Raw genomic sequence first — 23,652 nt, 5'->3', positions numbered from 1 at the left:
TTATTTAATTTCGTAAAATATCCAATATATCATCGCTGATGTGGAAAACTTGAACACTGCAGGTCTCAGAATTAGGCATAAATAATGCTTTTAACAAAATATTTATTCTCTGATGTTCTCATGTTTATCCAAAACGTTTCATTCAGATTAGAATTTGAACAAATAAACATTTAAATTATAGTTTCGTTCTACATTCGACTCTACACATGAGCCGCGCGCCTTGCTGATTTATGTTAAGTGTATCCAATCAGAGGAGCGCAACAAACCCCGCCCCCAGCGACTTCAGACCGTGATTGGTTCAGACCTTTGAGCGGTAAAAGTACCACGTTTATTATTGTTTTCCTTGAGTCATACGCACCGGCACATCCGGGAACGTAACTGGCAATTTCGTCACCCCTCCTTTTTAGGAGAAAATAAACTAGATTTATCATAGAAACAGCAACGTCCGTACACAGCCAGCAGTCGTGAATAACTTAATAAATCCCTAAAACTAAACATGTCAAGTAATTATATGTCCACCCTGCCTGCCACAGAGCGTGAATGATACATCCACAAACTTAATTAGGTCAGTATAAAAACATGTACGTCCCTTCATTCTCCCAGTTTCAAACTGATGTACACCAGTGGCCAGAAGTGTCTTACCGGGACATTTACTCGTACCTCATCAAGTCACCAGGTAAGCCAGTGAATGATTTTACTTCGTATTTGAAAGTAAACCGCTTTAAATGTATACATCTTTATATTTAGTGTAGCTACTGGGTGCACTTTTCTGTCCAGCCATACAACTAGCCTGGCTTAGCTTTCGATTAGCATCATACGTAATTTATGATATTTCCATAACAGCAAGATATGGATGATGATGGCAGGTAGCCATGTATTTCAAATTTGGGGTTTTATAAACATTATTGGTGCACCCAACCACACAACAACTCTTTGGTTAGTCCACTACCTCGCTCGATCCAATACTGTATGGCGGTTTGTTTTCCCCTAAAAGTGGGCGTGACTCTGTTCATAGACGTTCTTTCTTCTTCTTCTTCTTCGTACATAGACGTTCTTTGACGCAGCGCTGTTTGTGCGTATTGAGAGGTTCTTCCAGCAGGGGGCGATTCCAGTCGCATACAAGACATGTGTTATAGACTTTGTATATAAAATACTATATATACTACACAATATATTATATGTTTATATATGTATATATAAAACAATCATTGATAACTGACATACAAATAAAAACGCGCACCATTCTCTCCTACAAAACGGTTATTAAAAGCCTCATCTGGTTTATTGTCCGCTGTACAAAGTAACAGCTATCACGTGACACGCGCTTTTCTACCATAAGCGATGTGAATATTTTTTATACTCGAAGTAATTAAACCGAGAAACATTAATGTCATCTAACTGAAAAAAACACTTTGAAAAGTAACGATAAAATAATAATTATTTTCACCGATTGTGCTTGTCCAATCATAGTCAAGATTCGCGCCGCTAACCCCGCCCATTCTTTTCCTCAATCGACGCTAATAGTCATTCTAGCGCTATATTCTTTATCTCCAGCAGGCACAAACACTTCCTGAAGCACATCGGTCGCATTAAGCCTGCTCTGTCCTAGAGCTTTTAATAGATAATCATTTCTAACTGCGTTTGAATGGGAAATGGTGCCTGTGTTTGTGTCCTCTCCGCAGCGGGGTGAGTAAACAGCTTTGGTTTTTAATCCCTGTCTCGGAGGCTAATGAAACATCAGTTATGTCAAGCCAATAATGACCTAATCAGAGTCTCGTGGTACCTGCGCAGGTGAACTGACCTCTAATGACCTCTGGTGACCTGAGCTGACCCTCAAACCTGTTCGTCAAAATAGTCAATCTGCCCCGAAGAGTCATGGACAACAAGAAGGCGGAGCACAGAGTCAATGCGAAGAAATGCTGTAAGTTATTGTTATTATTTATGCTCATTTCAGTGTTTTGATTGAATGTTCAATGGTTGAAACTTTGTGGAAAACTCAAACTAGAAACATTTTTTAAAGTCTCAGTTTTTACTAATATAAATATGATTGGCTAAACATATAGTTCTATATTCTATCGTTTTTTTTATTATTATTACTGACTACATTTATTTATTGATTTATATCATATTCTGTATCATAGAATTATATCATATAATTTTATTAATTACAAATATTTATTTTATTATGATTTAATTTTAATTTATTTTTTAGTCTATTTTTATTTTCACATTTAATTGAATTTAATCTGACTATTTATTTATTTATTTTTAATTGAAATTGTTTATACATTTATGCTTTATACATATACATTTTTCTTTTCCACGGACCTTAGCACTCCCTTTCTATCAGTATACAGTATATCTGTATGCAACATGGTAAATGCTTATTAAATGACTCATTTAGAGTGTACTGATGTGGTTATGAATGTGTTTTTCTGATAAAACTTCTCTTATATCCTTGTATAGTATGTCAGAAGCCCATGTTTTAGTTGGCAGTGCTTGTGATGGCCATATGGGAACTTTGCACATCAAGAAATGCTTTAGTTTTTCAACATGGGACTGACATTGAAAAGCAGAGCCGAGAGTTGAGCTTTAACGTGTTTGTTCAAGCTGACAGAGAAATATAAATCAGATTGGAATTTGAGCTTTGGATCCGGACAGTGTTTTTGTGGAATGTAAAGCTCAGTTGAGATGCGTGTCAGGTCATGTTTCTCTTCTTCAATGCAGAGTAAAATATTGATGAAAAGGCAAGAATGTCATAGCAACGTGATGTACGGTCAATAAGCAACCACTTAACAACCTAGCAATGTCCTGGCAATCCTCCTGAATACCTTAGCAGCCCTATAGCAACCCATTCAAATATATAATTGTTGTAATTTGCAACTAAAAAATGAATAAATAAATAAACAAACCCAAAATAAAAAACAATTGGAATTGATATAAAAATATAGTTATAATATACATGTGAAAAAATATAATAAAATATATTATGTAATTTGTTATTGTATATTTTTTTTACTTTAAATTAATTTTATTTTAAATATAAGAAAATATAAATATTAGATGAAATGAAACCTAAATTAAAACAAGATAAGAAATATTGTTTTGGCAACTAGCTGAAATTATGTACTAAAATGACTTGAACTAAAACTGAAAAAAAAAATTAAAGCAATATAGAAATATTTAAAAAGTGCATCATAAAATTACAAAAAATAAACAAATAATAAACATAAAATCTAAATCTAAAATATTAATAAATACTATAATAGTATATAAATAATACTTAAATAAATTTGATTTGCCAAAGTGTGCATGGCTGGTACATGTGTTTGCTGATGAGATGCTCAAAATATTAATATATTTTAAAACAATATAATATAAAATAAGGTATATATTTTTTATTTTATTTTATAAAATATATTTTGTTAATTTTGTTTATAAAATATATTTTATTTTAAATAGAAAAAAATAAAAAAAATAGATGAACTGAAAATTTAATAAAAAAAAGTACTACTAACTAAAATTTATAGATTTAAGCTGATGTAATAAAATTCAAACTTAAGCTGCAATTACATTAATTAGAGCTGTATAGAAATGTAAAAACAAAAAGCACATAAGAAAATTACTCAAACTTAAAACTGAATATATATATATATATATATATATATATATATATATATATATATATATATATATATATATATATATATATATATATAAGCTTATTCAAATTATTAATAAATTCTACAATATTAATCAAATAATATTAAAAGAATGCATGGCTGGTATATGGTTTTGCTGTTTCATTCTCAGAAACACGTGGCAGCCTCAAGCTTTTTTCATACATAATTGAAAAAGCAATTATATCTCAATATCTTGAGCAGTATGAAAGCCTCATGCCCTCAGTGAAATCCTTGTGAATGTGGCTCATGACAAACTCTGAAGCGTCTGAACTGTGTGCAGCTGTTATGAGTATAAACATAGAGTGTCAATCTGATATCATCAATCATGTTCATAGCATGGGCGTCATACATGACCAACTCCCCTACCGTCATCGTATTGATCGGCCTTCCTGCCCGAGGAAAGACGTACATATCCAAGAAGCTGACGCGATACCTCAACTGGATCGGGGTTCCCACGAAAGGTGAGAGAAATTATCCAGTGTTGTGAATGGAGTTCTTGATTATTGTTGTTATGTAATTATTACTGGGGATGAAACGGCCAAATTTCTTTTTGAGTTAAACCAGGAAGAATTAATAATCTGGATTAATAAAAAAAAAAAAAAATGTTAAAAAGTTTTCTGGAAGTGTGATTCCTACACGGGATAAAATAAAACGTTTCTAGCAATTTTTATGTTTCACAATTATGTTTTTTTTTTTTATGTTTATGAGTTTATATCTCACAATTATGACTGTTTTTTCTCATTTTGAATTGAGACACATTTTGAATAGAGCTATATATGTGTAAACTCATGTTTATTTGATGGTGTAAACAATTATTATTTTTTAATTAATAGCAATTATGAGTTTATAACTTGCAATCGTTCTCAGAATAAACTCCCAACTCGGAATCGTAAGACGTAAAAACAAAACTGCAAGAAAAGGTCAGAGTTGTGAGATGTGTATAAAATATATACATGTATAAAAATGATTTAGTGGTGTAAATTGCGAGATGTAAACTCGCATTTGTGAGAAAAAGTCTGAATTATGAGATATAAACTTGCTTTTGTGAGAAAAGGTAAGAAATGCGAAATATAAACTCAGATCTGTGAGAAAAACGAACTTAAATTGTGTAATATAAGCTTGCAAATGCAAGAAAAAACTAAGAATTGTGAGATTAAAAAGTCGCAAATATTTTTCAATTCCACCACAGAAACAAAACAGAATTGCAAGATGCAAACTAGCAGTTTTATAGGTTTATAACTTGCAATTGTGAAAAGAAAAACTGGGTACCTTTCTATCATTGGAACTGCATCTATGATATATTCTACTAGCTTTACTCTGAAGTATAACTGGTGTGTGTTTGTGTCAGTTTTTAACCTGGGTGTTTATAGACGTGAGATGGTACAGTCGTACAAGTCTTTCGACTTCTTCCGTCATGACAATGAAGAGGCCATGAAAATCAGAAAGTGAGTATCACTTACATTACACCAATACCTCTGAGACAAGAGGATGTTTCTAAAGCACGATGACTCGCCTGAACCCATTTCAGACATTTCAGGAAATTATCAGGAGGAAGTTTCACAGGAAGTTGCACTGTGTGGCACACTGTAAAGTAATATTCACATCACACTGTGTTTCCAAAGAGCAAGAATCAATGTCTTTTGAATGCTTCTGAGTTCCTCTGAATGGAGTCGGGATCAGTCAGCTTTATCTAGTACTGTGATGAGTGCTGTTGAGTTTAATGTGAGCGTGGTCTGTTGTTTCTCTCAGACAGTGTGCCATCGTGGCTCTACAGGATGTGAAATCTTATCTGAATGAGGAGGGAGGGCAGATCGCTGTAAGTTCTGCTCTGTGGACACGTTAATCTTTGCTCTTCACATACTGAAACTAGTGTTTCTCCATTTACAAGCTCAAATGTTAACCACTTGTGTGACTGAGTGTGTTGTGGTATTGTAATCCACAGACTAAAAATATTACTAAATATATTTAATAAAGCTGAAATAAAATGGAAAATGAGATGGAAAAAAAAATGGTGAATTAGGAATACTGAAATAAAATAGATTAATGCTAAACAGAAATAATACAAAATATTAAAAAAAAAAACACATAATATAATGACTGCAAATTAAAATAGATATTGGAAGAAATATTTAGAATGCTATAAGCACATAATGAAATTACTACAACTTTACTATTAAAATGCTGTGTTGCAACTAATTGAGATGAGTATTAAAATGACTAAACTGAAATAAAAATAAAGATAAATCGATTTTTGAAAATTTATAAAATGGCAAAAGCATATAATAGAATTACTACAAATCAAAATAAATGAGCTAAAAAATATTTTACAAAATAGTAAAAATGACAAGGCACATAATAAAATGAATACAACTTAAACTAAATTAATAATAATAAAAAAATTAGAAATAGAAAGAAATATTTACAATAATTATATTACGTAGAAATATTTACATTTATTCTTTTATCCAAAGCGACTTACAGATGAACACAGTAGAAGCAATCAAAAACAACAAAAAGAGCAATGATATATAAGTGCTATAACGAGTCTCTGTTAGGTTAACACCGTACACGTAGCATGGGATTTTAAATAATATAATAAATAAATAGAATTCAAAAAAAGAATAGAGCAAGCTAGTGGTAGAGGTCTTTATACACACACACACACACACATACAATTGCATAATAAATGAAAAGAAAACAGAATACATAAAGATTAGAAAGGTAGTTAGATTTTTTTTAAAGAATATAATTAGAATAGTGAGTGTTAAAGTTAGAGGGTCAAATAAAGATGGAAGAGATGTGTTTTAAGCTGATTCTTGAAGATGGCCAAGGACTCAGCTGCTCGGATTGAGTTGGGGAGGTTACTCCACCAGAAGGGAACATTTAATTTAAAAGTCTGTAAAAGTGACTTTGTGCTTCTTTGGGATGAACAATCAAGCGACGTTCACTTGCAGAACGCAAGCTTCTAGAGGCACATAAGTCTGAAGTAACAAATAATCAAATAAAAAAATACACATAGTAAAATAACTACAAATAAATATAAAGCTAAATAGAAATATTTAATGAAATGATAAAAAAGCAATCACATAATTAAAATGAGTTAAACTTACATTAAATGCTGTGTTGAAAACTGAAAAAAGTTTGTAGAAGTACAAAAATTACTTAAAATAATAAAAACTGAAATATAAAATACAGATATAAAAAAAGAATACAAATAATATTAAAATGAGAAAATTATTAAATATTTAAAATAAATAAATATTAAAAAGCTTATTGAATATAAAAAAACAATCACTGCCCCGGATGCTGTTTAATCTCTTCACCATTTCACATTGTCATTAGAAAAACTCAAATCCACACCTTCATTTCATAATTATTTGCTATACCAGTTTCTATACCAGTCAAAAACAGCATAAAATAAATCAACGTCATTCCAATTGATTAAAAATAAAAGCTTCTATGTGACCTGACTGCACCAATTATTTTACTATACGTATTATATTTGATGAGATATTGCCTAATCTGTTTCTCTTCGAGATCATTGTGTGAAGTGATCATTTGTCTCTGGCAGGTTTTTGATGCCACAAACACGACCAGAGAGAGAAGGAGCCTCATCCTGAGCTTTGCGGAGGAAAACGAATATAAGGTCAGAGGTTGATATTAGCTCCTCTTCGTGTTCAGAGCTTCCAGAGATCAGTAAAGCTATAAACCTGAAGAGAGAGGTTTTTGCAGGCGTTGATGTGATTCTTTATGGTTTGTTTCCAGGTGTTTTTCGTGGAGTCACTTTGTGACGACCCAGAAGTCATTGCTGCTAACATACTGGTGAGTGTCACCCTTAATAATCAACACTCCTGTCATATCACAGGAAGTTATGCTTTGTGAAGTAGAGTTGTTTCTGTTCTTCATTTTATTGTAATTAGGAGCTCATATTAACGAGGACATATTTGTTGCTTTGAATTATTATGTTAAAACGGTTAAGAATTAATAAAAATACAAATAAAATAAATAGACACATTGCACTTATCTAAAATCTACACATTTTCCCGTTTATTTGTGCAAGTTGTACATAAACGTGTATATCTCGATGATGATCAAAGTGAAGAGGATATCACTGGATGGCAGTCACCTCGTGTTTGTTTCATAACCTAACATTAATTTGGTCTCAGGATGTGAAGGTGTCCAGCCCTGATTATCCCGAGAGAGGCCGAGAGAGTGTGATGGAGGACTTCCTGAAGAGAATCGAGTGTTATAAAGTCACGTATCAGCCGCTAGACCCCGATGACCACGACAAGTATGATTTTGTTTACATTTGAAAAGTGGCTTTCCATTTATTATCTTTTTCTGAAAACATCATCTAGTAGCTGATTGATCTCTGAGGAGACATTTAGCAAGATGAGGGCAACCTTTTTTTTTTCTCTTTTTTGTATATTTTATCATTTTTGGTTAACTATATGATAATATTCAAAGTCAGCTCAACGTTGATCTGTGCCCTGAACACCCTCTTCAGCTTTTCTCTTGTTATGTCATTGAGTCTCCAGCAGAGAGCAGTACAGTACTGAATTAGTTTTGTTCATTTTCTGCCATGTTTTTGTGTGTGTGTGTGTGTGATAATAATACTTTGTCAGTGCCTATAAATACCTTCTAATTGGTTGAGTTAATGTTCAAATGATGTGGATGTTCAAATATTAACCTAGCATCTCTGAAAAACCTATAAGGATGGTACATACCGTACATTTTAAATACATTTATTATACTCTTTACAAACATGAGCTCCAAAAGGGGAAATAACATTACGGTACACTATATTTAAATATACAGGAATAACATTACGGTACACTATATCTGAATATACAGGAATAACATTACGGTACACTATATTTAAATATAGAGGAATAACATTACGGTACACTATATCTGAATATACAGGAATAACATTACGGTACACTATATCTGAATATACAGGAATAACATTACGGTACACTATATTTCAATATACAGGAATAACATTACGGTACACTATATCTGAATATACAGGAATAACATTACGGTACACTATATCTGAATATACAGGAATAACATTACGGTACACTATATTTCAATATACAGGAATAACATTACGGTACACTATATCTGAATATACAGGAATAACATTACGGTACACTATATCTCAATATACAGGAATAACATTACGGTACACTATATCTCAATATACAGGAATAACATTACGGTACACTATATCTGAATATACAGGAATAACATTACGGTACACTATATCTGAATATACAGGAATAACATTACGGTACACTATATCTGAATATACAGGAATAATATTACGGTACACTATTTAAATATACAGAAATAACATTACGGTACAATATATTTAAATATACAGGAATAACATTACGGTACACTATATTTAAATATACAGGAATAACATTACGGTACACTATATCTGAATATACAGAAATAACATTACGGTACAATATATTTAAATATACAGGAATAATATTACGGTACACTATATCTGAATATACAGGAATAACATTACGGTACACTATATCTGAATATACAGGAATAACATTACGGTACACTATATCTGAATATACAGGAATAACATTACGGTACACTATATCTGAATATACAGAAATAACATTACGGTACACTATTTAAATATACAGAAATAACATTACGGTACAATATATTTAAATATACAGGAATAACATGAATAACATTACGGTACACTATATTTAAATATACAGGAATAACATTACGGTACACTATATCTGAATATACAGAAATAACATTACGGTACAATATATCTGAATATACAGAAATAACATTACGGTACAATATATTTAAATATACAGGAATAACATTACGGTACACTATATTTAAATATACAGGAATAACATTACGGTACACTATATCTGAATATACAGAAATAACATTACGGTACAATATATTTAAATATACAGGAATAACATTACAGTACACTTTATTTAACTGTACAGGAATAAGTGGAAAACTTACAGTATGTTGTTCCTGAAATATATTTAAATTGAACTCTAGTTTGAATCAACTGTTAGTTTAGTTTTAATTTTTATTTAAAACTATAATATAAAAAATAATTGTACATTTTCTGTTTGTAAAGGGTTTTTTTTGTCTTAGTTTTTAAATATTTATATTATATTTATAGTGTTCATTGAAGTATGTTTTAGTAATTTTAGAATTTCAATTTATATATTTTTTACACATTCAGCAGTAATGTTTTATAGTCATTTTTATTAGTTAATATTACAATTTTAATAACTATTTTTAGTTGTACGCCAAGGCAACATTTCTAATTTTTGTTTCTATTATTTGTATTTTACTTTATTTACATTTTATTTTAATTACCAAAAAGGTTTCGTAATACTTTGTTAATGATACCAACACTGTTAATCAGGATATTAATTTTGACAACAAATTTACAGATATAAATGATAAAAAACAAATAATGTTATTCTAGCATTATACTACTTACTTTACTACAGCATACTTTTTACAAAGTCCAGCATTTTTAATTTAAACACTTGGCTGCAAGTTTTATGCTTGACTTGCAAATGAATAAATCTATAGTTTTTTTTTTTTTTTTTGGAAGAGTTATTTACCTTTTGTAGGGTATCGATTGCTCATAAACATGAATGCTTTTTAAACCAGGGAGGGCATTGTTGTAGGTAATGAGGTACAAGTTGATCTTATGATTATATAATGGTGATTAATTATTTTTCGGCATGTGTCTTACACATTTAAATGCAGGAACAGTCGCTTGTTAATTGTTCTCTTCGTCTGGCTCTTTCAGGGATCTGTCCTTCATCCAGCTGATCAACGTCGGCCAGCGGTTCCTGGTGAACCACGTTCAGGATTACATCCAGAGCAAGATCGTCTACTACCTGATGAATATTCATGTCCAAAAGCACTCCATCTACATCTGCCGCCACGGCGAGAGCCAGCACAACGTCCAGGGCTACATCGGAGGAGACTGCGAGCTCTCCAGCAGAGGAAAAGAGGTACTACACATCATGGATAGATGAGCAGTATGTGACTCCTTTTGAGGTGCTGATTCCAGAAATAGTGGCTGTTTTGCCCAAGCATGTTGCTTTCGACAACCGTCTGTTAGGTGAAGAAGTCTTCTATTAAACTTAATCAGCAGAAAAACACCACAAACACGATTCCCAAACTATTTGTATATACTAGCTAGAATTCTAAACTAATTTTCACATGCATGAATTATTCTGTAAACATTATTTCCGCTGAATTTGAATTATACTTTTTGATTACTTCTATTCGTCATTAAAATGAAACTTTTGTTATTTTGATAAGTGCAATTAAAGCGGATACATAACGAATATATATATTTAAGAACTAGAACTTCAAAGCACTCGAATTGAATCATGAAAAGTTAAAAAGCCTTTATTGCATCACTGGCTTTATACATTAAAACTCTTTTGGTGAGAGGTACATCTACGTGTTCAGTGTATCAGGGTGTGTGTAATCAACATCATCTCAGTTCATTTAACAGCAGTTAATTATTAGAACTAGAAACAGCTGGTCACTGTAGAGCAGCTAGAAGAAAGAGACACATTTCAATGAGCAAGTGTTTTGAAATCTGTTTCTTTCTTCTAGCTGCTCTACATAGAGTGATTTATACTATCCCATACAACCAAAGAGCACCGAGATTTCATACCCCATGCAGCACTTCCTGATGCATTCAGTGCTATAACGAATATATAATTTGTAAATATGGCACGGTTCGCTGAAAAAACCCGAACCATTCGGTTCACCCCACACGGTTCGGCACGCGCTGGGACCGTGGTTCAACTTAAATCTGACAAAGCATCTGTAATATGGTTTGCTATAAATAACATGTAAAACAAATAGGGTTCAGCTTATATATGTTTCTGTTCATGCATGCGCATTCTGGATTCCCAGACATAAAAACGTGGACAAACCATGCACTCTTGTTCAATGCCTTTTATGCGAGCAGTCATTTATTTATTCCGTCATCACCCTGGTGCTGATTGCGCACGCGTGCAAAGATGAGACCTGAACAACACACGTTGATTTCTGTGTTTAACCTAAACTCATTTAAGCTTTATCAGTTTAAACAGTTAAGAGCCAAAGACGCGAGCTCGCGCGCGCAGTGGGAAGATTTGTGCTTGCGCTCATCTGAAGCGCGCGAACCCGCGGTTCAGAACGCGCGCAAATATTAAGTTCTCGCTGTAGTATTGCGTTTAAATGGACAAATTCACTCAAAAAATTATGTCAAAATGCCTGTTTTGGTAAGTATCCTACAGCAGACATAGCAGGCTGAATGCAGGCCACTGTATCAGTGCATTCTCTTAAAGTGACAGTCTTTATATTTATCGACCAGCAACAACAAATAAATCACGCACTTCTCCTGATTAAAAGGCTTTTATAACTTTAATAAAGACCCATCTTTAATTTATACAGTCCAATATGCAATGTTGTTTTACATTGGATTACTTTATTAAATTTCTATACCTAAAAACTAATGCTGTTTATTGTTTGTATCTTTACTCTCTTATATTTATTTGTTCTGTTGCTTGTAGTTGGATAGAATATTCTTCTTCCTTTTTTTTAAATTAGAAAGTATAGTTTTTCCATAAACATAGGACATACCGAACAGTACCGAAAACCGTGACTCTAAAACCGGAAACAAACCGTACGGTGAAAAAGTTGAACCGTGACTATATACGATATAAAGTTTTTATTGTTATTTTATAAACTCCTTATCATTTTGCAAATCAGATTTTTTTTTTAAACAGAGGGCTGTGTTATAGTGTTTTTTAATATTGTGAATTGGGGTTTATTTTTACGGGTTTTTTTGTTTTCACTTTAATTTTAGTTGAAAATGCGATTTTAGTTGATTTTAGTAATTCATTTGTAGACTTCTAAACTTAGTAGTCTATTTTTTAAGTATATATATATATATATATATATATATATATAAGTTGTTATTATAATTAACATGGTTATGTTTTAATATTATAATAAAAATATTAAAAGATCTTTTATTTGTGTGAGCTAATTTAGTTTTAGTTATTTTAGTACATCAAGTTCAACTGAATAAAATAAGAAATGTTGTTTTGGCAACTTGAAATCACCACATAAACAATATTGATTTTAATGAATGAATTAATAAAATAAATACATTTTATTGTAAAAAAAATTGTATATATACAATTGTATATACATATATGTGTGTGTGTGTGTGTGTATAGGGATGCACCGGTTGACCGGCCATAAATCGGAACCGGCCGGTTTTTGCTTAAAATACGCGATCGGATTTTTGGTCTTTTTCCGGGCGATTTTTACCGGAAGTGCGCTCGCGTGCACATACTACATTGTAATCGTTCGCTATGTCATTTCATTTGTGTGGAAGTATACAGGACACAGACAGTCGATCAGCACTGTAAGTGCAGAGCTACATGTCTGAGGCACAGATAGCAGGAAGCGATCAGCCGTTGGTGTACTGGTGCACAAATAAGAGCCTTTCCTGTGCACTCAAGCTGCACGAGCCTTTCCTGTGCACTGAAGCTGTACCGGTCCGCGCTTTCTTTTACTGTCTATGGTCCGCGCCCTGAGCACGCGTGGACCCTGAAGAGAAGTTCAGCTCAGCTTCTCACGTGTTGGATGAGAAACGAAACGGACTAAACTGTGACAAAACTGAAATGTTTTTTTTTTTTTTTTTATTAGAACTTGCATACACGTTGGAAAAGACAGAAATAAACGCTAGTTCTGCATTAGGATGATTATTTTTATTTTACCTTAAAATTACATAGACTTAATTTGATTTAAAAATGACCTGCTGTATTGCACTGAGAAAAAGGGTTTCATTCATCCAATTAAAACATTTTAGGGTAATGATTCACATCTATATTTTTTTAGTTCAGACATTAAGTTATTTATTTTTCATTGGCTCAAGTAAAAAAATATAGATGTGAATCATTACCCTAATTTTTTTTTATTATTATTGGATGAATGAAACACTTTGCATCTTTGTTTTATTCGCACAAACATTATTTGATTTTAACATTTTGGAAAATGTATTTATATAGAATACCTTTATTTAGTCTCACTGGTAAAGACCTTTTTTTTTTTTTAAACAAAATGTAAAAACTAAAATACTGAATGCCGATTAAGAAACATCTTATTGAGTGTGTGTTGATTGTGTTGTTTGGATTGTAGAACTATGCAGTTATTGCCTTTAATTTCACATGGTTACAGTTAATCTTTTAATTTCAGTTCATTGTAGTTTCAACCCAATTCAAAAACAAAAGCTAAATGCTGATGTCTGTACCATCTATGTTTGTATTGAATGTACTGTAGGCTACTTATTGTGCAGTTACTGCTGTTAATTTCAGATGGTTACAGTTATTGTTTTCAATAGCCAAAAGCAAGTTTGGCCTATTAAATACCAAATATCTTGCTTATGCACACTTTCCTTCTTTCTTGTTTGTTGCTTAAAAGAAAAAAATTAATCGGAAATCGGTATCAGAATCGGCCATGAAAAATCATGATCGGTGTATCCCTAATATAAATATATATATATATATATATATATATATATATATATATATATATACACATATCTGTGTGTGTGTGTGTGTGTGTGTGTGTATATATATATATATATATATATATATATATATATATATATATATATATATATATATATATATATATATATATATATATATATATATATATATATATATATATATATGTATATGTGCGTGTGTGTGTGTGTGTGTGTGTGTGTATATATGTATATATATAATTTTTATTTCACTATAAATGTATTTATTTTATTAATTCATTAAAATCAATATTGTTTATGTGGTTTAAGTTAACTGAGTTTTAAAGTGTGTTTATTTTTTTGTTGTTTTAAAGTTGAGAGTGGGATGTATGTACCGGTAGTCCATTTGTTAATCATGTTTTTTTTTTTTTTATTGTTGTAGCACATATAAAACCACTTCCTGTCACCCTGTGTTGATTCCCAGAATGCTCTGGGTCAGTCCTTTACCACAAATGGGTGGGAAATGTTTGATGGGCTTGTTTACATCTTTCCCGCTCTGTGTTAGTTTTCTAAAGCCTTGCGTGGATTCCTGGAAAACCAGAAGATCCCAGACCTGAAGGTGTTTACCAGTCAGCTCAGACGCACCATCCAGACGGCCGAGGAGCTGGGCGTCCCGTACGAACAGTGGAAAATCCTCAACGAAATCGATGCTGTGAGTTGGGTGCCGCTGTTTTTATTACAGCAGCTTCTGGTTTTCAGATGAACACTGGGCTGTTTTTCGTTACCTATAAAATAGAGGTGTTTTCTGTGTTAACAGGCAATTAGTCAATTTGAGTCAGATTTAATGGAGGTGTGTAATATTTAACTCGTTTACCACACCAAAATGAATTCAGCTATATCATTGGGAAGACTTTGCCATGAGTGTAATGAAAGTCTGCCTGCACATCAGTGGGAAATAAGGTTGATATTAACTGCTATTAAAGGAATAGTTCACCCCAAAATCTAAATGTGCTCAAGATGTAGATCAGATTTGGAGAAATGTAGCATTGCATCAGTGTCTCCGCAATGGATGCTCTGCAGTGAATGGGTGCCGTCAGAATGCGAGTCCAAACAGCTGATAAAAACGTCACAAGTAACCCAAGCCACTCCAGTCCATCAGTTAATGTCCTGTAAAGTGAAATTCTGTGTGTTTTTAAGAAACTAAACTCTTTAACTGTTGCTTCCAGCTAAAATATGAGTCTATTATATTGCTTTGTGAAAAAGTCGTCTCGTCTGATTTCTGAATCTGCACGTATCGAGCACCATTTACAAGCCGAAAGGGTCCTAAACAGATCTGAATAAAATATATCAGTGGATTTAGATCTGAGAGACACCCGGAGATGGACTTTTTTATTTGGAGCGTTTTTATGGATTCTAGACTCGTATTTTGGCCAGAAGTGATGGTTTGAAGTTAAAACACCTTAATGATGGATTTGTTTCTTAAAAACACAGCTTTTGGCTTCACAAGTCATAAACTGATGGTCTGGAGAGGTGTGGAGTACTTGTGGATTATTGTGTTGTTATTATCAACTGTTTAGACTCTCATTCCGACGGCACCCATTCACTGTAGAGCATCCATTGATGAGACACAGATGCAATGCTACATTTCTCCAAATCTGATGAAGAAATAAACTCATCTATGTCTTGCCCTGCGGAAAATGTCAGCAAATTTGTATTTTTGGGTGAACCATTCCTTATATTGCAAACAGAAAAAAAATAAATCACATTATAGCAAAACATCTGAAGTGACGGAGAAACATTTGTGTTGTTTGTGCATTGTTTTTTTATGTGTGTGTTTGTTTTGTATCAGGGAATCTATGAAGAAATGACATATGAACAGATTAAAGAAACATGTCCGGATGAATATTATCTCAGGGACCAGGACAAATACCACTACAGATACCCAGGAGGAGAGGTGCGCCATTTAGAGATCCCACATTTTAATAATAATTTTTCCATGATTCAAATTTAGACTGAGTAATGAACTATTTTGAATGGACTCAAAATAATTCACTCCCACTTTCTGAAAGAAAAGTCTCTTTTGTTCACCAAGGCTGAATTTATTTAATCAAAAATACTGTAAAAACGGCAATATTGTGAAATATTATTACAATTTAAAATAGCTGTTTTCTATTTCATTATGTTTTAAGTTGTAATTTATTTCTGTGATGCTCCAGTGTATTTTCAGCATCATTCCTCCAGTCTTCAGTGTCACATGATCTTCAGAAATCTGCATAATTTGAAGATTTGCTGCTCAAGAAACATTTCTGATTATTGTCAATGTTGAAAACAGTTGTGCTGCACAATATTTTGGTGCTGAAAGTTCAAAAGAACAGCATTTATTTGAAATATTTTGTAAATTCATTAATGTCCTTACTGTCACTTTTGATCAATTTAATGCATCCTTGCTTCATAAAAGTATTAGTTTCTTTAAAAACAAAAAAAACATTTAAATGTAGCAGTGAGTTTTGTCCTTCTTCTCTTACCGTAGTCCTATCAGGATCTGGTGCAGCGGCTGGAGCCAGTAATCATGGAGCTGGAGAGACAAGGCAATGTGCTGGTCATCTGTCACCAGGCCGTCATGCGCTGCCTCCTCGCTTACTTCCTGGACAAGAGCGCCGGTGCGTCACACACACACACACACACACACACACACACACACTCAAATCATATCACTTAACAATAACTATAATTAGAAACACGAGTATGTACTGTGGAGTCTAGACGGCTGGTGTTCAGGTAATAAGCATTCAAAGAAGTGATGCTCTAACAAATGTTATTTCTATGCACAGAAGAGCCTCTTTGACTCACATTAGTGTTCATAATGTCTGGAGATCTTCTCATATTTTGGTGTATTGCACAGATGATTTGCCGTATCTAAAGTGCCCCCTCCATGTGGTCCTGAAACTCACCCCAGTGGCGTATGGTATGTGTTGTGTTTCATTCACATAAGCTCATAGTGTTTAATGTCTTCTGGTTTAATATATATGTATGTTATATACATACAAACAGATACAGTTCAATACGGTAAATTATGGTTGAGTAATAACATCAGCTGCTAGCTTTAGATATAATGCTTCCAACATATCAGGCCGGCAGGCTTATTTGGGTAACTATGTTACACATTTTTTTTTTTTTTTTTTTTGGACCTCCGAAACAGAGAACGGGGTTAAATCAAGTCTTTGTGTAATTAATATTCATGGAAATTCAATTAAAGGTACTGTAAGATAATGAGTCACAGGACGATTTAGTGACTGAGCTTCAAGTAAAGAACCTAAAGATAAGAAATATTGTTTTTTCATTTTTATTAATAATGTTAGAAATCTCCATATTATCGTCTTGAGACAAGGACGTCACCGTTTTCCAAAATGATTAGAATAAATGCAAATCTGATTTTGTTGTTTTTTTTTTTTATCTGTGAATTTCAGAGATTTCTCAGCTTCCTGAAATGAAGCCAGTACAGTTCAGCCTTGTAAACCAAGGATTATTTGGGGCCTTCACCCTTATTTTCCGCATTAGTGCATGCTTATTTACCAAAAGATTATTATAAAAAAGTTGCATGCTAACTGGAGCTCATTCATTAATGTAATAGCACTCCAGTCAAATAAATACAAGTCATGATGAAATGCTTGTTCAACAAAATGCTTTGTTTCTTTCTAAAAAAAAAAAAATAGTGGTCTAGATTTTGGACGTTTGTTATTCCTCAGTGCAGCTATGACACAGTGATCAGACACTAACATCACTTGCAAACACACCTATATCTGTGTGTGTGTTTGTGTGTGTGTGTGTATATATATATATAATTTAGATTTACAACTTTATATTGTACCGAATAAAATAGTTATTAATAAAATAAATAAATATTCGTAATAATATAAGAATGTTTTCAGGTAATTACACATATCTTCATATTTTTATTATTACCCTTATTGTGAGATTTAAATACTGTAGCAGCATACAGATATTTTTCAGTATTTAATGTTTGTTTGTTCTCTGTTTCAGGATGTAAAGTCGACATGTTTAACCTGAAGGTTGAAGCTGTAAACACACACCGGGACAGACCACTCGTAAGGACATGTATAACCTTCACAAGACCAACAGCGTTTGTGGTGTTTGCTAAAACAGGCTTCACTGTTATTACTAGCAACCGTTTAGTAATATGTTTCCTTTCTTCAGGGAAATGTTTTTTTTTTTTTTTTTTCAGAATGATTCTGGAAGTTTATTCTTTCCTGATATCTTTGGGATCGCGTGGTTTGTCCAACTCAAACAGCTTGAGTAAATCAGGAGTAGAATGACCTCTTGGAGTCTTTTAACAGAAAGCTAAAGACTGACAGAGTTGCTCATTGTTTGTTTGTCTGTTTCTGCAGTGTAAGTCTGTCGTACAAACCACAGGTCTGCCGCGGTCAGAGAGATTCTCTTCCAGTCTCAGAATAGATCTGGTTTATGGCTTGATATTGTTTCGGATGAGATCAGCATGTTGTTTCTTCTGTTGGGCGGCAGTCGGGGAGTTTCCCTGCCAGCCCGAGCTTTAATTTAATGTGATCAACATCTTTAGTTTACGGTTAGATTTTTAAAAGCTTATATAACATGGAAAACAGAGGGTTGTTGCACTTTAGAACCATTTTTTTTATGTTTGAGGATAAATAAGTTGACTTTATCAAATCCAATCTGTCCAAAAGATAGGTAAATCCTGTAATTATAAGGATTTTTTTTTTTCTATTTCTCTTCATAAAATTTTTGTATAATTACGTTGTACAAATGTACTTAAATCTTAATCAAATTAAAAATAAACTTCATTTTCTTTATGCAAAATATTATTTGGTAACACTTTACTTAAAGCCTTTATGTATAATGCATTATAAAAGAAGTTAATAATCTCGTGCATAATTATAACCATTGTTATAATACATTATAATAATTGTATATACATTGTTTCACCTTTAGAAAGTATGATGCATTAAAACATGATAAACAACCTTCAGATATTATAATGCATTTCAACTTTGTTTACAATTATCCATTAAGATGCATTGTAACCTACATTATGAATACCTATAATCCATAAAAGCTTTAAGTAAAGTGTTACTTATAATTTCAAATTCTTCTTTTATTTTAATTTCAGGTGAAATATGTCCTGGAATTTCTGTTGCCATGTTTATTATTATTATTATTATTGTTTTTTTGAGACCCTTAAAGAAACCAAGCTTAGAAATTCGCACCATTATGAGATCAGAACACATGAAGGAAAAGCAAGTTTATTTACAAATAATATTTTATATGCATTGGTGCTTTACATAATAATAATAATTTTTATTTATAATACATTTTTACAATAATCAAACATGTGCATAATAATACAAATAAATGTAGAATGCTGAGTTTGAGTAAAATGCACCGAAACGTATTAACAGATTATCATATGACTGCTTACAAGCAAAGCCATTAGCCAATCACAACAGATGTCATTTACATATATAAGTAGAGGTATGATAGGCAGAAAGAATGTGCAGGATAGTCATAAAGAACTACATTATGATGCAAGAAGCCCTGACTTCTAAGAAGCATGGCCCTTTATGAACATGCCTTTTTGTCCTAGTCTTCACGCACTTGGTGTTGTGTGTCCAGGGAAGCTCCAGACAAACAGTGCCGCACACTCTGGTGAGGAGGAACAGCTTCACACCACTATCTAGTCAGGATCAAATCAAGCGGCCCCGTCTCTTCAGCGCTGGCAACCGGCCCCGGCTCGCAAGCGTTCATGCCTTATCAGCCACGCGATTCCCTGAGACGGAGGAGAGCGAGGAGCTGAGCGAGAGCCAGGTTAGTTTTGTCTGAGCTCTTAATGCTCTCGTTCAGTGTGCTTTACAGTACGCAGAACAACAGTTTCCAAACTCACACTGAGAATATAAATACCCCGGGAGATCACAAAACAGGCACAAATATGAGCCAAATCAGGGATGCAGACTAGTCCCCTTTTGGCTAAATTTGCCAATTTGAATTCTGGTGAATTTCTAAAATGTCTCTATATATATTTTTTACAATTTTTACAGTACCATTAGTACCAACTCAATTCTTTATCCACTTGAAGTCATCCGTGTGTTTGAGAATACTCTCTGGTGATTTTAGCCAATCACAGGCATCTCTGTTGAAAGCAATGGCCAATCAGAGGTGTTTACTGTAGGATCCGCTACACATTTGAATTTTTTTCACAAGTTTACGTAGTTCTAGCACCCTTCCGGTCTCTTTCTTTAAACCAACACGGAAGTGATTTAAACTGCAATTATTCGACTGGCCGCTAGAGACTGGCTCCAAAATTGAGATTAACGCCAAGCCAACCATGTTAAAATTCCCAACTTTACAGCTGAAAAGAAATGTTTACAACCTGGAACAAAAAGTGGTTTTGGTCTATATAGCTAATTTTAACCTTCATGATAACAGAGGGTGGTGAATTTTTTTTTTAACTAACAGTTTAAATTATTTTAAGCCTTAAATTTCTGCATTAATTAAGGGCGTGGCCACTTGAGTGAGAGGTGGATTGCTGCTGCTGTCACCACTGTCAACTAACTCCACCCACGTCCCGCCTCTTTGGCCGTTATTCAGGAGTGCCTGAGACTTTAGGCTTCAGAATTGCTCTTCAGAAACCTGTGGGTGAGGTCATGGACACTACGTCCATGTTTTCTATGAGTTCTACACGCTCGCAGATCTTCCCATTACAGCAAAATAAAAAGCAACCATGCACAGTGTAAATAAGAGATTGATTGTGTTTTTAGTTATTGATTATATCTGGAGTTTTTGTGTGAGTAAGCTGTAAGGGGAGCGCCCTTTGTTCGGTTTCTATACATGATCCGTTCACAATTTGAAGAAAAGTTTTGCTTGTTTTAGGGGCCGTTCACATGCGGACGCACCTGGAAAAAACGGGCGCGTAGCACCGCGTGCGCGCTGCGACCGCATCGCTTCCATTATGAGCGCGCATGCCTACATTGGAAATAACGAACTTACGAGCGCAAAAGACGCGATATGTGAACGGCCCCTAAGAGGACCACACGTCCACGTACCATATTTTTCGGTCGCATCAGTCCAAAAATACGTCATGATGAGGAAAAAAACATATAAGTCGCACCGGACTATAAGTCGCATTTATTTAGAACCAAGAACCGAGAGAAAACATTACCGTCTCCAGCCACGAGAGGGTGCTCTCTGTTTTCAGTGTAGACTACAGGAGCACTGAGCAGCATAGAGCGCCCTCTGGCGGCTGGAGACAGTAATGTTTTTTCTTGGTTCATGTCTCTTCGTTCATGTCAAATTAATTTTGATAAATAAGTCGCACCGGACTATAAGTCGCAGGACCAGCCAAACTATGAAAAAAAAGTGCGACTTATAGTCCGGAAAATACGGTAAACGGTTTCAGGAATGACAAACCCGATTTAAAAAAATTCAACGAGTGTATCTGCTAAATTGTTCTGCGATTGATGGTAACAACTGGACAGATCTGACAACTACAAATTGAGGTTATTTTAATGGTATAATATAATAATGCTTTAAATATTTAGCAACTATCTAGTTTAAATAAATAATTAACCCTGTAATGCTGTTGGTGTCTGGGCTTATTTATTTATGTTTATTTATTAAATGACATGAGACTTTAGACTGTGTGACTTGCTGCACTTGCTATACTTCATAGTCATTTCGTAATAAATCCAAAAGCAAGACATGGAAAAAAAAAAAAAACTTGACAAACTAATGAGTTATTCTCTGCTGCCATCTACAGGATATAATGGTAATTTCATGTCATTTTCCATCAGGTGTCAATTTTTTTTTCTTTTCTCACAAACACACACACACACACACACTTACACATATATATAATTTCTACCTGGAGTATTGACTAGCTAAGAGTCTGTCAGGCATTATTTATGTGGTAATCTGTGTGAGTAACCTTTGTGCTCTGTCTTATAGGAAATACTGAACTGCTTCAGCCCGTCAGACTCGAAAGACATCATCCAAGAGTGACTATACACAAAGAAAGCGGTGTGACATCCAACACAAATGAAATGTTTTCTCCATTCATGATTCATGAACACTGCTTTGTGTAACATTAGTAGCGCCGGCGACGCCTTCATCCGCTCTTCTCAACCCTCGTCTGTCCTCAAGCGCGGTAAAATCAAAACAGGATGGGAGTTATTGATTGAAATACTCCATATTTAATGCAAGGAAGACTTAGTTTAGCAAGTAGGTTCACAGCTTAAACGGATTGAGTGGGCGTGGCTTATGCCAAATAAGGTGATTGGCTCTCCTGAATCATAATATTTAAAGACACCATGCACAAAAAAAAAATAAGAAAGAAGGGAATATTCAAGCACTCCTTTTGCGCTCTTTTCTTCATACTACCTTAGTATTGATTGATTCACTAAGGGCAAATTTGATTGGATATTTTTAAATGTTTTATAAAATTATAATTTTAGCTGTTCATTTTCTGTGGTGTTCTCGGTGTCAATGTTTTCTCATTTATATACACTGCTTTCTGGTTTTGATTGTTGTGCTGAATGTATTATCGAACTTAACGAATGTCTTGCAGTCTCATGATGTCATAGGTCATGTGACAGAGCAAAATGTTTGTGAAAAGCATGTTCTGGAAAGCAACATCAGGGTAGTTCTTATAAATAACGGTTTTATTTGTTGTAAACTGCTGAAACTCAAGGAAACTTGATTTAGACTTTCAGAAGCATATGCACATTAATTACACAGTTAGGTCTTAGGTCTATTAGAACGTTTAATATTACTGAGAATATTGAAACTTATACAGTTAAATTAGTATGAATGTTTATTATCATTTTGGTTATCTTTCATTATACTTCATTATATACATTATGATTTTATCTTGCCTCAGAAGGGTATTCTTAAAGGCTGTATTAAATAGTTCTGTAATTAGAAATTTGAGTTCAATTAGTCCGATTTTTAGTATGTTTTTAATGTGTGTTGAATTATGATGGCCTGTTAAGGACGTGTTTATATCAATCGAAGGTTGCATTGTTGTTGCATCATGCAGCTTGTTATTAATTAGGTTTTTGCATGATTTGATATGATCAGATCTGTAAGTGCCTGTGCTTCGCAACCAAAGTGTGACCAAATCAAAGCCTGAAAAACAGCAGATCACGTAGAGGGCAGATTCTTGGATCACATTTAGTTCAGAGCCAAGTCCTTTGTTTTAATGTCTTACAGAAAATGCATTTTTTGTTCTGGTTTCATTGCATCACAGTATCTATACCACTGTTATAGTTATGACTAAATATATATGTCATGCTAATCTACTGATAAATATTTTGTGATCTAATAAATCAGACGGTGATGCAA

At 33.4% G+C, this 23,652-nt stretch overlaps 2 protein-coding genes across 4 annotated transcripts in view; one reads left to right on the top strand and one right to left on the bottom strand.

Moving 5' to 3' along the window:
• Positions 1-992, bottom strand: part of LOC127944925 (myosin regulatory light polypeptide 9-like) — a 6,356-nt gene extending 5,364 nt beyond the window's left edge. The window contains exon 1 of the mRNA XM_052541351.1: positions 950-992. The gene's annotated coding sequence lies outside the window, so the exon portion shown is untranslated. The remainder of the gene's footprint in view (positions 1-949) is intronic.
• Positions 395-23,652, top strand: LOC127944924 (6-phosphofructo-2-kinase/fructose-2,6-bisphosphatase 2). Of its 3 annotated transcripts, XR_008150477.1 has the most exons (18): positions 395-676; positions 1,555-1,686; positions 1,792-1,921; positions 4,019-4,144; positions 5,032-5,128; positions 5,433-5,499; positions 7,255-7,329; positions 7,449-7,505; positions 7,850-7,974; positions 10,525-10,732; positions 14,831-14,977; positions 16,115-16,219; positions 16,796-16,925; positions 17,168-17,230; positions 18,307-18,371; positions 19,930-20,121; positions 20,810-20,949; positions 22,258-23,652. XR_008150477.1 is itself a non-coding variant. In XM_052541349.1 (17 exons), the coding sequence occupies exons 3-17, from the start codon at positions 1,876-1,878 to the stop codon at positions 22,309-22,311; spliced, it is 1,557 nt and encodes a 518-aa protein (XP_052397309.1). In that variant the 5' UTR covers positions 402-676; positions 1,555-1,686; positions 1,792-1,875; the 3' UTR covers positions 22,312-23,652. The 3 variants fall into 3 exon arrangements, 2 of the variants coding, with proteins under 2 accessions (XP_052397310.1, XP_052397309.1); XM_052541349.1 differs by lacking the exon at positions 20,810-20,949 and having other exon boundaries at positions 402-676; XM_052541350.1 differs by lacking the exons at positions 1,555-1,686; positions 20,810-20,949 and having other exon boundaries at positions 401-676.

The sequence above is a fragment of the Carassius gibelio genome, chromosome A23 (genome assembly GCF_023724105.1).
Source record: "Carassius gibelio isolate Cgi1373 ecotype wild population from Czech Republic chromosome A23, carGib1.2-hapl.c, whole genome shotgun sequence".
Taxonomy (NCBI): domain Eukaryota; kingdom Metazoa; phylum Chordata; class Actinopteri; order Cypriniformes; family Cyprinidae; genus Carassius; species Carassius gibelio.
This window is presented reverse-complemented; position numbering and strand designations above follow the sequence as displayed.